This window comes from Amphiura filiformis, chromosome 3 (assembly GCF_039555335.1).
Source record: "Amphiura filiformis chromosome 3, Afil_fr2py, whole genome shotgun sequence".
Taxonomy (NCBI): domain Eukaryota; kingdom Metazoa; phylum Echinodermata; class Ophiuroidea; order Amphilepidida; family Amphiuridae; genus Amphiura; species Amphiura filiformis.
This window is the reverse complement of record NC_092630.1, coordinates 79,216,555-79,231,914: the sequence shown is the minus strand read 5'-3', so window position 1 is coordinate 79,231,914 and position 15,360 is coordinate 79,216,555. Positions and strand designations below refer to the sequence as shown.

At 36.7% G+C, this 15,360-nt stretch overlaps 1 protein-coding gene across 1 annotated transcript in view; it reads left to right on the top strand.

Annotated features, from left to right (window-relative positions):
* The window catches only part of LOC140149208 (adhesion G-protein coupled receptor V1-like), a 77,767-nt gene that overhangs the window by 39,797 nt on the left and 22,610 nt on the right, over positions 1 to 15,360 (top strand). Inside the window, exons 9-10 of the mRNA XM_072171425.1 lie at positions 6,105 to 6,221; positions 12,833 to 13,123. Coding sequence (XP_072027526.1) covers positions 6,105 to 6,221; positions 12,833 to 13,123 — 408 coding nt within the window. The remainder of the gene's footprint in view (positions 1 to 6,104; positions 6,222 to 12,832; positions 13,124 to 15,360) is intronic.

The window sequence follows — 15,360 nt, the reverse complement described above, 5'->3', positions numbered from 1 at the left end:
TTTGCCCTGCCTTTGAAACTAATTAACATAATTTGACACCCTTAACGTAAACAAAAACAAAATTGGACGTTTTATTGGGGTGCGGACAACCTTACTCTACGCAACGCAAAAATCCGTTTTCCGAAATAATGTAAAACGTAGAAGTTTTTAGCCTTACCAATTCGCCAAACTCAGTAATTTATTATAGATGTTAAATGCTTTTTTGTTTACTGTTTTTAACTTTTAACTTTTGGTAAATGGGTTTGATGTGTTCAAATACTCCAAATGGGATCTGGAAACTTATAATACTTGTCTGGTTCTTGTCTGGGAAATACTTGGTCCAGTCTTCTACAAAGTTTGTTGCAGCAACATTGATCTTAGATGAATTAGTATTTTTAGTATACTGTCGCTAATTTGGAATCTCATCTTAGCCCCGAATGCATACATACCCACCCGAAAACCAATAAAACACACCAGTCTAAATAATTCTTGTTTTGTTCATTTAAGTTACACATGTTTTAATCATGGTATAGGTGCGGCCACACACGCAAGCTAACAAGCTAACAAGCTAATTCGGTTGCGCCCCCTGCTCTTAAACTATGAGTACCCAGAGTGGTAGGATCGCTGACGTAAGGAGATAAACCAGCTAAGATCAACTCTCTCGCAGTAGTATATGAAATCGCTTTTGCTGTGGGTTTCAAACCTTGACGTTTTGAACGACGAAATCCGCAAACTACCGGATGTGACGACTTATCTGCGATTCCCAACATTTCGATGAAACGCTCCGCCATAGCAACTGGGCAAGTAGGATTGCCTGATCTGGCGATATAAACTGAATGCCCTTGCCTTAATTGGTCATTTTTCCTCTTTGGTATAAATATAGACATATGATCGGATAAAAATGTAATATCACGTACACGTGAAGATATAATCTCTTCACATCTTAGCATGCCGGCAAAAGACACGAGACATATAAATAGTAAACGAAGATCAAACAATGAGGCATTCGAATCGCCTTTATCGGCTACCAATTTTGCTAGAACCTCACAAGATATAGGCTCTTTTGGTGATTTACATTTTGCAAGCTGACGCCTACTTCCTTCTACGATCAATTTAACAAAATTATCATCTGTGGAAGATGGTACACCTGCCAAATTGTGTGCCCACCTTATGCTGTAAACAGCCGTATCAATTGGAGCTACAGAAGATGCCGAAGCCTTTAAATGCTCAATATATAGAGCTAACTCAGTAGCTTTGACGGGAAAAACTTGCAGATTAAACTGAAGTGCGAAAGACTTCCACCGCTTCCAGCCTCCGCGATATTTGTCCGTAGTAGACCCGGCTTTTGAAGCCAACGCAGTGTCTTGAAGAGACGAAACTAAACCAGAGAGATATTCGTTGTTGCTAATGTTAGTATCAGATGAAAACTCGCTCCAAACTCCACTGTCCAGTACATCTGAAAAATTAAATGAGGTGGCCGTGAGTAAAAACGAAATATTGCAATAGAAACTGCGGTAACATCTTATTGCAAAATACGAAAGAATTGACAAATTCTGGTACAAATGTTTTTGTTTTTTGATTCAAAATACATGATCAGGATCATATGCGAAGAATTGACCAAACATCTTAATTAAGTCAAAAAACTCTGAATTTAATAATCATTGACATATAAATTACATACTCCTCATGAAATTGGTTTATTTATCTTCTGTCGCTCGTGGACTATAAAGCTGACATTAAATTACGATTTACATGCTCTTTCTCTCAATATAAATTGATAATGAAGATTATATAATCAAGGACTGGTGAACTGTCAAAAATATTTCGATTACTGCATAGTCTTTCATAGACTGGATCAAATAATCTCTCATGGACTATGTAAAAAATCCATCATGGATTGCAACAGCTCTTTATTACATCGTTTATCAAATTAATTCATGTCATTGATAAGTCTCTCATGGACTGATTCTTTAGTCTCTCAAGGACTGCAAACGATACAAAATCACTCATGGATACGACCATTTACATGCTCTTTCTCTCGATATAAATTGATAATGATGATTATATAATCAAGGACTGGTGAACTGTCAAAAAATATTTTGATTACTGCATAGTCTTTCATAGACTGGGTCAAATAATCTCTCATGGACTATGTAAAAAATTCCATCATGGATTGCAACAGCTCTTTATTACATCGTTTATCAAATAAGGTTGCTCGTTACATCTTGAAACTTTCTCCCAGAGATCACATTGGGCAACATGAGCTAAACCTTGTGAATCTCTTGAAAATTTGTGACAGAGTTAAACAGCTGAGGCTTAACCATGTCTTTAACATCTACCATTGTCAAGGTGCACTTTATCTTAATCAGAATTTCACTAGAACATCAAGTGCTCACTCTTATGGAACCAGATCAAGTGAATCCAATTTCATTGTTCCTAGGGTAAAAGGTATCGCCTCAAACACATTCTACTACAAAGCCATTTTGGACTGGAATGATCTCCCATCAAACATCAAGGGATTGCCTACCAAGTCTGCATTTAAACAAAGTGTCAAACAACATCTAGCCAGCAACTCTCTCAGTCAAGAGATGTCTGATTTCACTGTGTAGGCATTTTTTGGTTTCCCTTTTGTTCTCTCATCTTTTCTTGGGACCCCATCGGAAATAAGCTTGCCTTTTCTGCGGGCTTAATGGGTTATCCCGGCTTGTCATTTTTTTTTGTCCGTGTGCCTTGTTCCTTAATGGCTTTGTGGCTGATTAATTTAAGCTTTAAATAATTTGTCACATTGATGTACTTTGTAATGATTTTTCTGTCTCTATAATTTGTTTTTGTATTCTAATGATATTGCCTAATAAAAAACAAACAAACAAACAAACAAACATTAATTCATGTCATTGATAAGTCTCTCATGGACTCTCAAGAACTGCAAACAATACAAAATCACTTATGAATTATTCAAGGACTACAAACAATACAAAATTACTCATGGATTACCAACAACTCGGATGCATGCGCGCATTTTCACTTATTATTATTATTGTTATGCTTTTCTGAAATCGAACCTCATGGCAATCAAGTTGAACGGCAAAGCGTTTTCAAATAAACGCTTTCCTTTTTTGTAAGCGATGCACTGCCCTCGACCTGGTTTACACAAATCTTGCAAATTTGGCAAAATCACGTGAGTCACCAAATATTTCTTCAAAGAACCCAATTTTGGTGAAAGGACGGGCCAAAATGGTGCAGATGGCCATTCTGGAACTATAATAGTTCCATATGCTTTGCATTTCATCATGTGCTTCACTGCATTCAAAATCATAGAAACGGGAGGGCAGACCCAATTGTTCTCGTGAACCCAATTCTGCGTAAAACAGTCAGCCGCTACACAACCAGGATTCCAATATCTTGAATTGAAACGAGGATTTGCGCGTTGTAATATGATGCAAATCTATCAATGGTGTGTGGACCAAATTGATTGTCCAAAATGCGAAAACACTGCGATTCAAAGACCAATCATCCGGATCAATGATCCTACTTAACTCGTCTGCTCGTGTATTGAGATCACGCGGGAGCCATTCAGGCTCAATAATGATGTCAAACTGTAAACAACAATTGAACACATTGATACTTAAATCGTGTAAATTGGGGTTTGAACTACCCACGGAAATAATACGACAAGCGTTCTGGCTATCGGTAAACCACTTCAACTTTTTACCCGATAGTTTAGGTCCTAATGAGCGGAGTACATACAAAATGGCTCGGAGTTCACGACTTGTTGAACTTTCACGACTTTCGGCCTCGGACCATAATCCCGAACACACTGAATCGACCAGCTGAACTGAAAACCCCCCAAAACCCGAATCACTTGCATCGGAATACACTGCGGCTGTTGCACAACAAATGGGTTTTATAGGCTGACCATTCACGCGTGCTATATTTTTGTACCAAAATTGTAGTTCTCTGATAGCACCTTCAGAAAGAAAAACCTTACTTGACCATGAATTGCGAGTTTCGATCAATCTGTACAAATGTCTAGAAAACAATCTTGTCAAACGACCGATAGCGTCGGATGCAGAGATAATAAAACCTGCGATACGGGCAATGAATGTCTCGTACGGGAATAAATTGTGAACGCTTATTCAGACAATCGGCAATGGCATTTTGTGTTTTTGCCAACTTGTTACCGGGCAAACTGAACTGCATAGAGATGGTATCTATCAATAAACCCAACCATACACCTGATTGTTTAGGTACAAAATCACTTTTTGACACACTTACTTTAAGACCAGATAAAGCTAGGTCTTTTTGCACGATATGGCTTGCCGCAAGAGCTGTAATCTTGTCGGCGTGACCTGAGATGCCGTCGTCAATATATAAAATAGAACAATGCCCCATGGAACGCCATCTTGTAACCAAAGGTCGGAGCGTTTTCGTGAAACAATGACTAGCTGTGTTTAATCCGAACGGGAGAACGGAAAACGTATAATAACGGACACGATTGCCATACATCCAACTAAAACCCAAAAACTTTTGGTGGGGCTCAAAAATATCAATATGATGGTACCCACTTTCAAGATCAAAGGTGAAAAAATAAAAATCTTTAGAAAACATGTCAGCCAAAGTAGAGATACCTTCATACTTGAATTTGGACACGAATGTATATTGGTTTACGTGTCTCAAGTCCAAAACCAATCTGAGTTTTTTGCCCTCAGAAACTGTGAGGGGTTTACAACGAAAGGGGTGAATCGTGCTCTTTAATACTACCTGCCTCTAACAACTTTGAAATGGCCTCGATGACGAAATCCGGATGATCCAAACTTGATCGATTATTCTTGAGATACGCTGGTGGTGGGAGACTTGTGAATGGAATTACATAACCCTTATTAAGGATATCAATGACAAACAATGGAGGATTAAAATTATCGAACCAGTATTGTTTACAGCGGCGCAAACGGCCTGCAACTCCAGAGATTTCGGAATTTAATTTCGCTTCATACTCATGATTCTTTTCGATTTCAAACTCGTCAAAAATACATGTACTTATCTTATCACTATGCTTTATTTCCTCCATGCCATTGCTGGCCCGTGCTTCCGCCCGATCTTTGAAGACATTGGTATTGTTTATACCTTCTGCCAAAACTTCTTTAGCCTTTTGAAATTTGCCTGCATCGATGCTTATGGTTGCCTCTTCTAGTTTCTCCTTCACTTGTTCATTGCGTTGATACTGATGCTGGCACCCCTGTTTCTTAAACTGTACAGGATTCAGTCTAGCTTTTTTCACAACGGAAGTCAATTGGAAAGCCGACTCTTCCGTGATCTCCCTCTTTAATTTGGATAGTTTGGTATCGAGGATAGCCGATATCTGATTAATATCCAAGTTCCCAGTTGGGGGAAGTGGAACACCAGCACTGCCTTGGTCCGAAATAGAGCTATCTTCTTCCATTGAAGAAATATTGAAAGTGTTATATCAAAATTCAAACGGAAAATGTAGCTAAATGTATGGAGAACCGAATGAATGAAATGAATCGTGTGGCGTGGTGACCGCGAATGACTGAAACACCCAAATTACCCCAACACAAAAACTTCTCGCATCACTACCCCATTTGCATAACACTAACTGATCGATCTCACACTTACGAAGAGATAACAATTCCCTTCTAAACACGTAACGAAGTGAATTTATCATTATTGTTATGATTGTGTGCTAAAGAGCTCTCTCCAGTTTAAGAGAAATCCCAGAGAAATCACAGTTTGGCAGTCTGTATCATGATACGGTACCCAAGATATAGGTTCGCATTTTTCATTCGGAAATCTCAAGTGATTTTCTTAATACATGTAAAATGGTGTTACGATGATCATGACTATTGTGTTTCTGCTGGACACAGCTTTTGCCTTTTAATGACCATCTGGTCTACTTGACTGCAACTTTCAAACTGGGCGATTTTGATTATACTGAATGTACCAAATGGTTATTCAGATTCAGAATAACTGTAAAGAAAACAAAAAAGCGACGTTGCTGATAATGATGATGGTGATGATGATAATTATGGTTATGATGATAATAATGATGATGACGATATGTTTATTATGATAACAATAATAATACAATAATAACCTTTCTACTCTAGCTGACTATTATTTTGAACAAGCAAAATACTATGTAGATGAAGTGAAAGACATGGCTACTACCGATGTTACGCTTACCGTCATTAGAGGTTGCAATCTTCAAGAGGATACCATGATAAGTAAGTAAATGTGTGAATTAGCATGATTAGTAACTTACCTGTACCAGATTAATCTCTCTTTTTCGCAGTTTACTGCAACTGCGTATGAGAACCATAATTGCATTAATTTAACAATTGCAATTGCACCCAGAGGTGTATTGGACAAAACACTCAATTTACGCGTGCCTGCGTCTGTTAGAACAACCACGAGAGAGGGAGGGATACCTCGCCCAAGAAAGTGCTGATAACCATATTTTTTTATAAACATTTTGCTGGTTATTTGCAGCATTATCCTAAACTACAGTATAATACACTACAAGGATGTTTGCACCCCTGGCCCTGCGATTAACTATTTTAAACTGTTGTAATTTGGTAGTTCACAGCCTCTTGCCAATGGTAGTGAGCTTTGATCATTTCATAACGAGTGTGTAGAAGAATTCAAATATCACAGATATACTTTTGTAGGTCCTATTGTTCTTGAGTTATGTTGTAAAGAGGGCTGAAACAAGAACACTTTTGTAAAACGTACAATAACTCGTTAACAACAATAAATCAAGCAACTTTTAAAAGTATATGATTTGTAGAATGAACTTTTGCAAAACATCAAAGTTTTATTTAGAGAATAAAGGTATTGTCTTTAGCCGCTGTCGTGCATGTATTGTCTCATATAACACGGGCGACATCATTATTTGAAGTAAAACAATGAGGTGAAGCCGAATTATTTTACGCCAAAAATAATTAAGATGAGTGAGAATATGTTTATGAATAACTCTCTCAAGAGTCTTGCAGGCAATAGGTTGCAAAGAGATGGGACAGTAATTGGTAACAGAGTGATGATCACCAGACTTGAAAATGGGTATGACTCGGGATAGTTTCCATGTATTGGGTTTAACACTGGAGATGGAGCGATTGAAAATCTTGCACAAGATGGGTGACACGGAAACAGCGGTGTTCTTAAGCATCACTGCCGTCGACACCTGCAGCTGAGTTATTGTTCAGCTTGCTAATGAACTTCACAATTTCCCCAGGGCAGCACCTGAAATGAGATAAAGAATTATCAATGTTATAATGAGGAGCAGCAAAGTCTGAGGCAGTATCCGTATTAAGAGCTATTAAGCACTCAGAAAAGAAAATGCTAAAAGTATTGGCAATCTCAAGAGGAGTAGAGGTGTAGGTTCCCTTGTAATTGATGGTATCGGGAATGGAGGATTGGTCAGACCGAGACTTGACATAGCCCCAGAAGGATTTAGTGGGGGAGTTATTGTTCAAAAGGCCAGCAAAGAGAGATTGCTTGGCAAATTTCAACTGATTTGAAAGGGCATTCTTAGCAGCTTTATATTTGGTATAAATGTCGGCTTTAGATGTTTTCTTCCACTTATTATTGATCATTAGCGATTAATGATCATTTATCGGGACGGGACAAAAGCGGCAAAATAGTCAATTTTATGCTATTTAGCCCAAAATCATCGGTGACATTTGGGGTTCACCGGGAAATTTTGAAATTAACACCATTCAGGGCAGGCCCAGAACAGAGTGTTTACCGGGCTTTATCGCAATGAGTTTTCACAAAAGAAGAGCTATTAGTAGGCATATCGCTTCAAAAATAATCGCAGCAAAAAACGTTATTTAATGTACCTACATTATTGAGCTTTATTAAAGCATCAAAAATCCAAAAACAGAATTGAAATCGGTCAATGCATTGTGATGTAGTGTCAATTAAAAGATGCTCGTAGATGGAATGAAATCCTGGCACAAATGGCTGTAATGACAAAATTGGCACATTTCGAGATTTTGAAGGTTTATTTGGACGCTTGCTTGAAAAAGCAGCGTTAACTTAAATATCACATGTTAAATGCCTATCTTTCCTGACTTCGTTACAGAAAACAAAATTAAAAATATATCATTGAATAATTATAATAAATTAACCAAATATACTATTTTAGCAATTTCGGCCAATCTGCAGACAAATTAAATCTCAAAAAATGACTAAGTTCAGCTAATTAATATCCAAAATTGATGCCATTAGAAAACCGTACATGATATAAAGGTGCGGTTTTTTTATGTATACAAAATTCTTTCAATTGATAACAAAAAATACACAAAAAGTAATTAATATGCAAATTAGGTAATTACAGCTAATTATGTATTTATGATATTATTATGCAAATTACGCATGAGTAATTTTGGGTTTTTTTTTCAATATTTAATGAACGTCTGTTAATTCATCATAAAGTCTGTTATGATCCTGTTATGAGGTTGAATAAATGAACTGCAGTTAATTATTTAAAAACAATACAAAAAAATTAAAAAGTACGGCCGGTGTCTGGAATATAATTTTCATTTTACTGTAAACATGGTATGTGTCACCATTACTCAAAGCCAAGTCCGAAAAGTAAAAATAAAATTCAGTTGCAATGAGACTTTAAATTAACATTTTGTCATCTGGATTAACATGGGAGGACAATCGGTAAAATGAACAGCTATTCTACTGTACCGCGTATACAAAAATAGTATGGCCTTGGACACACACAATGGCTTAGAGCTATTGTGGTTTGGAAAATTACTCCCTAAAAATATCATTGATTAATGTTTTGCTTCAACTAGTTTTAGGCAAGTGCTTCATTTGTTGTCGACGGAAATAATTTACATGCTAAGAAAGATTAGTATTTCAGCTAAATGGTGGTAGGTCCCTTTACTTCAATAGGCCTATATTTACTGATTTATGAGTGATCTTCAAAAATCCATAAAAACAGGCAGTAGCACTTAAACAAAACAATTTTTAATTTTTGATGACCCGATGTTAGCCTCGGAAAGGCTTCACACACCATATATTAAAAATTTAAACAATTTGGATAAATGAAGCATATGAGGAAATTCATTTATCGACATAGATGTTTTCTAAAATTGGCCAAATTTGAAGCGCGCCCTTTTCAATTCACAGTTATGCTTGCATGCACAGTGTAGCAGAATTATTGTGCAGCCACTGTGACATACCTACTATTAGTAGGCCTATATGGCGCGATGTTTGGGGTATTATATTGCTACATTAGTGAAACCTGTGGTTTTTTTTTCATCTTTACACTTCAAATGATAAATCTAGAAATGGTTTCGTTTTTCTTTAGGCCCCCTATATTCCATAGGCCAAAACTAAAAAATTGCCATATCATGTTGTAATGTATCTCTTATCGCTAGGAATAGAAAGGTAACAATTGTCATATTGTTTTACGGTGCTTAGTTTAGGGGTTATAACATCGAATAGCTCATACATGTATGTCAAAAAATTCATACACAGCGGTCCAACTTCATCGAAACTGGTCTCAAATTACTCCCCTTAAACCTATAATGTACGATCTTATAATATGAAATTGGTATTGTTTTGGCATATTTCACAACATTAAATGGAATCAGCCAAATTTCTTGTGTTTGTATGTCAAGAGAGCAAAGTTCGACATAAAGTCATATTATGAAGAGAGAGAGGTGAATTATAAATAAAATACTGGAATAACTTACGAATTTTTGGCAAGCCATAGAAAGCAGGAACACTTGGCTCGGTAGGAGGGATGAGATTGTATTTTTCCTTGTCAATAATCGCTCCGTCAGTTTCTAACTTGTTGACAAATTGACAAACCTTCTTTCTATAACCACTTGTAGGATTATAACCGATCCGTTTATAGGTGTTGTTGTCACTTAATAGTTCACTGCACTTATTTCTATAGTCTGTTTCATTAAGTACGCACACACATTTTCCTTTATCAGCGGGGACAATGATAATACTTTTATCCTTTTCCAGATCGTTTAACGCTGCACGTTCCTCTTTGGTTAGATTTGAGGGAGGTGGTTTGCTGTTGCGTAACGTAGAACTAATCCTTTGTCTAAGTTCTTCAGATTTCCCTGGATCTAAATGGGCTTGTTTAATTGCTGATTCTGTAGCTGTTACAATGTCAGCGATTGGGATTTTATTACTGGTCACTGCATACCCAAGACCTTTACACAACAAGGATGTTTCGTTGTCAGTCAATTGACGATTAGAGAAATTTCTGACCCATTTTCTTGATTTCCCGTATCGCGTGTACTGGTATTAGCACGCCAGTTTCTGTCCAAATCCGACCTTGATCTCTGTGTTTTATCCTTGAGAATATTAAATTTGTTTGTCTGACGTTGTTTAGTGATCAAATGTTGGGATGTTTGGGCACGGTTAACAAATTCTTCAACTTGATTGAAAACTTCCGGGGGTAGAGCGGCCCGTAGTTTGTTGGATAGTTCGTTAAATTTATTAGTGAGCACCGAGATAGTAAAGTTTACGTGTCTTACTCTTTCATTTAGAAGTTTCCTTTCTGCGATCCTTAGGATGTTCTCTGCGCGATGTCCTTTTACGTTGCTCTTGAGTTTAACGCTAACTGGTGTAAATCCGTTATGTAAGCATCTCACATTAAAACGCAAATGGTTCCTCCAATTACCAATTTTCCTTGCCGTTTTCTCCAAATCTCTGCATAATTTTAGGCTATCCGGCCCGAAATTGTCTCTTAAATGTTGATGTATATTATGATTCATCCAGTCGTAGACACAGAGGTGAATTATAAATAAAATACTGGAATAACACGAATTTTGCGAATTTTCACAATCTCATTGGACTTCATCATCGATTGTCAAACTGCCGATTGACAAGATGCTCCGGTATTGATCGTAGTCGGAGACTGGTCACGTGTCAATCGGAAGTCCAATGATTGATTCGATGAAAATTCATCAAAATTCGTCGATTATTCAGTATTTTATTTATAATTCACCTCTGTTTCTACGACTGGATGAATCATAATATACATCAACATTCATATTATGAAGAGCTTTATGACTAATATCTTCCCATAGAACTGCATGTTAAACGACCAAAAAATCGCGAATATACCCTATGTTGCTTTGTTGCTTTGGCGAATTGCGTCCTAAGAAACTTTTGTATGTATGTATGTACGGCCAAGGACAGATGATTTTTTTGCATATCACAATAGAAATATCGATTATTTCTGCTGGTTATATTAGAAATGAAGTACTGGTCGGATATTTTGTGAAAAAAGTTGAAATCAAAACTGAAACTATAATATATAGACCACACGATGTGCCTTACAGAGGTGGGAAATATCTTTCTTTACCGAACTATATTAGTTTGAAACGCAAAAAAAAAAAAATCCGTAAAAAGCTCCCGGGCGAAGGTAAGGCCTATGAAAATCAAAAATCTTACACTAAAAGACACAATTATTTCATGTCTAATTTTAACACCAAGATTTTTTGTTTAAAAGGTATATCCAAGCACTATGTTTTTAACTGACATTACTGAAGAAAAAATTATTGCTTTATATTTGACCCAGATCTCTAAATTGGGCTGATTTCAACATGTATCGAGCGACTTTTAGCGCGGCCATGCATAACAATAGAAGCTGGTCAGTGTCGTACTGAGTGATAATCTGATATAGCCATCTTGATGGCCTTCTTGAGAAGAATTCAAATATCGCAGATATACTTTTGTAGGTCCTGTGGTTCTTGAGTTATGTTGTAAAGACCCAGCAAACACAAAACGTTTTCGACATCATTTGCGAAAGGTTACAAAAGGTGGTCAGAAAACGTTTAAATGGCGGGTTATATAAATGGTATAAGACGTTTTCATAACATTAAAAAACATTTTTTGATAATCTACTGCCCAGCAAACACAAAATGTTTTACAGAAAACGTTTTATAACATTCCCAAAACATTTTTGAAAACTTTATACAAACATTCCAAACAGAATGTTATTCTGAGGTTGAAAAAATATTTTGCGACAAATGTTTGCCCAAAATATTTGCAATAACTTTTTAAAAACGTTTTCATGACCTTTATATAACCCGCCATTTAAATTTTAATAAAAAAAACACATTTTAATAATATTTCTGTGTTTCCTGGGTGCAACTACATGTATATTCACAAAATTTTATTAAAGTGTTGACAAAATATTTGGCAAAAATGTTTGCAAAAATCCATATCTTCATTACGAAAGGTCAAAATTTTCAATTGATCGTCGGCTTTTCATCCCACCAACCAACTATTTATAAAGTTTACTTCGAGTACTGTTAAATATCAAAAATATCAATTTTAATGATTTGCCATAAAATGTGTATTACATTGCGAATTTCAAAAATCAAAATTATTTGATATCAGAAGGACAATCTTCGTATTCAGAATGCAGTTCGATATGTCTGATGTGCTCTAACGTCCCACAATACTGTCCAAACGTTCATACCCCATCCCATAACGCCAGGGTTTGAAGAAATATTCAGTACCAAGCATTATATTTTTTTCTGACATTGACCTAATAAATGAAAATTGTTGCTTTTTATTTGACCAAGAAAAATAATTATGAAGTGAAAAGGTGTAACATGGTGTAACCATGGTAGGTATTATAACATTCTGCTTTCAACAACGAATTCGATCGTTTCCAGTGGCTAATTAATTAAGTGACTGAGTGGGGTCTTGTTTAACAATAGCCATCGACTGACTGGCGTCATGCGTGTTATAGGAGAAATAAAATGAGATAAGATGTGATTTTGCCACATTATTATACATAAAAATACGTAATATTAATAACTCACTTGCAAATCATTTGCAGCTTTTGTAACTTCCGATGGAGCGCCACCAGTAGTCCCACCGCTACAGGCAGCAATGGGCCCCTCGGACTATATTGGACAAGTTCTTGGCGATAAGACGGTAACATTCAGTAATCAAGATACATCAGAAACGGTAACAGTAACTATAAATGATGACGACTTAGGAGAAGGGCCTGAGAATTTCCAAATCACACTACATTCTGTTATCGCTGGTGTCTCGACGGTATCGGCATTTTCCTCAACCACTCGGGCCGGTGGAGAAACAGCCACAATTTGTATCAACGATAACGAACGTAAGTTGCATTGTGGACTATTATAGACATTTATTCTCAAAAGCTTGTCTAGATCATAGATTGTATAATTTTTGAAACAGAAATGGAAATGTTAGAAATTCTATTCGGTGCAGAAAAAATTCAGCGCCTTGCAGGCCCATAACCCGGGGGCGAGAGGGGCGGACACCCCCAATCGCCAAATGGCAAAAAAGTCCCCTTTTTGACCCCAAAACCCCACTTGCGAGTGTAGCGAGCGAAAAAATACATGTTTTTTTTAGGCCTTTTGGTCAAAAATGTCCTAATTTTGAAGAAAAATCCACATTTTCTAAATCCGCCCCAATGAATTTTCTTCATATAATAATATAATTATGATTTCTTATATAATAATCATAACCTACATTTTCAAAGCTTTATAATTAAGTCAAATAATGTTGAGTCCCTAGTCAAATTCAATCAACCTCTCCCAGATTTGCCACAGTGCACAAGTCAGCTGCCAGATGGCGTTCTCTTCGAAAAGTCAGCCTAATTGCTATTCTATAACTTCCACTGTGGCTCTCCTTCCATATTCTCTCAAAGCTGGAGGACTGTATTCATAATATAAACGCCTACCAAAAAGTAATTACCCCCCCCCCCTTTATTACGAGATAAAACTCTATCCATCACATTTTAAAACCTGAAATAGCAAAAACAAACCCATGTTAATTTTGCAAATTTTCATACCTCATTTGTCTGGATAGCTCTAAGTTTGTAGCCATGGTGAAAAAGATGTAATTTCGAAAGTTGTACTACTGAAGCTACTGAGGTACCATTACATGATGAGCTGACCTATGATGTCACATGCCCGGGGTCACATGTTTACATTTAGACCGCCCTCTGTTGTTTCTAGCCAGGCAAAATAACACAGGAGTGTCTATGGCAGACCACATAAATCTCTTCAAAACCTACCTTTTTAAAACCTTTTAAGTTTTGTGTGATACTATGTATATAGCCTGATGCATTTGCAAACAAGTTTGGTAACATTTTTTGTATTTATTTGCTTTGAAACCAAAGTTAATGAAACAAAATCATCTTCTGCCATGTAAACTATCGTGTTTTTTGCCTGGCAGTTTTGATCACAGACCAACAGATGGCGTATCAAATGTAAACACATGTCAACTCATCTACACATGTCTGGTCAAGGATGACCAGTGACCAGTGACAACCAGACACTCTAGCAACAAAAGCAACATTTTCAATGGGATTAGGTGCAACTTTTGTTTATAGGGTTTAACAAAGCTGGGTTTCCTTTTTCTATTTCAGTTTTAAAATTTGATGCATAGATTTTGAGTTATTATCTCATAATATATAGGGGGGGTAGTTACTTTTTAGTATATGTTTATTATTAGAGCATGGTTAACAGACGGAGCTTTTGCATCTCGGTGTGCCAGAAATGTCCCTGGTATTACTCTCACCATTGGCAATGTGAACATTTCCGCGTCTATAAAGGAAGTTCGCGACTTGGGTATGCTGTGAATGGTTAGCCATGTTAAGGTTAATAAATGAGGTTTTTCTAGTGTTTGTTTATAACAGAAACAGCACACAAAAAAGACAGTGATTAAAAATTAAAATGAGGCGGGTGCTAGGATATGGAACTCGAAGCGTATGAAACCACTTGTCCACGAACTTACAATCTGGAAAATGTGTGATTTTAATCCTTGATATTTTCACTCAGAATGTTAGTCACTCGCTGGCTATTGTTATACAAGGCTCACTAAGTCATTTAATTAGTACAGCACCAATCAAATTCGGTGTTGAAATGAGCGAAATTGTGAGCTACACTCTTTGGCAATAATTTTTATCTTTCACTATGAAGGCCTATCAGAAGAAACCATTATGTTTGATACTATTTTTTAAAATTCTAAATCCTGGTGTCGACAGCCTCTAGTCTCCGATTTTTCTCAATAATCGATCATATTTTTTCATTACCATCCTGAAATTTGAAAACACAATTCGAAGTATTTCCGAAGAAATCGTGAAAAACAGACTATTTTGTGGTTACCACATTCTCCGACATGGCTAAACTTTAGAATACCCCTATTACCAGAGTTCTCATAACAAATCCAGGTACTCACCATTAGTAGTGACGTTTCGCAACCTTACTGGCTGGTTGCTTCTTCTTGACTGAGCTGTATCCAATACTAGCACTTGCTGTCTTAGAATACCCTACCACATTTTCCCGTCAACGAAGCTACCCTAGTTTAAGCCCTGTTACACCAACG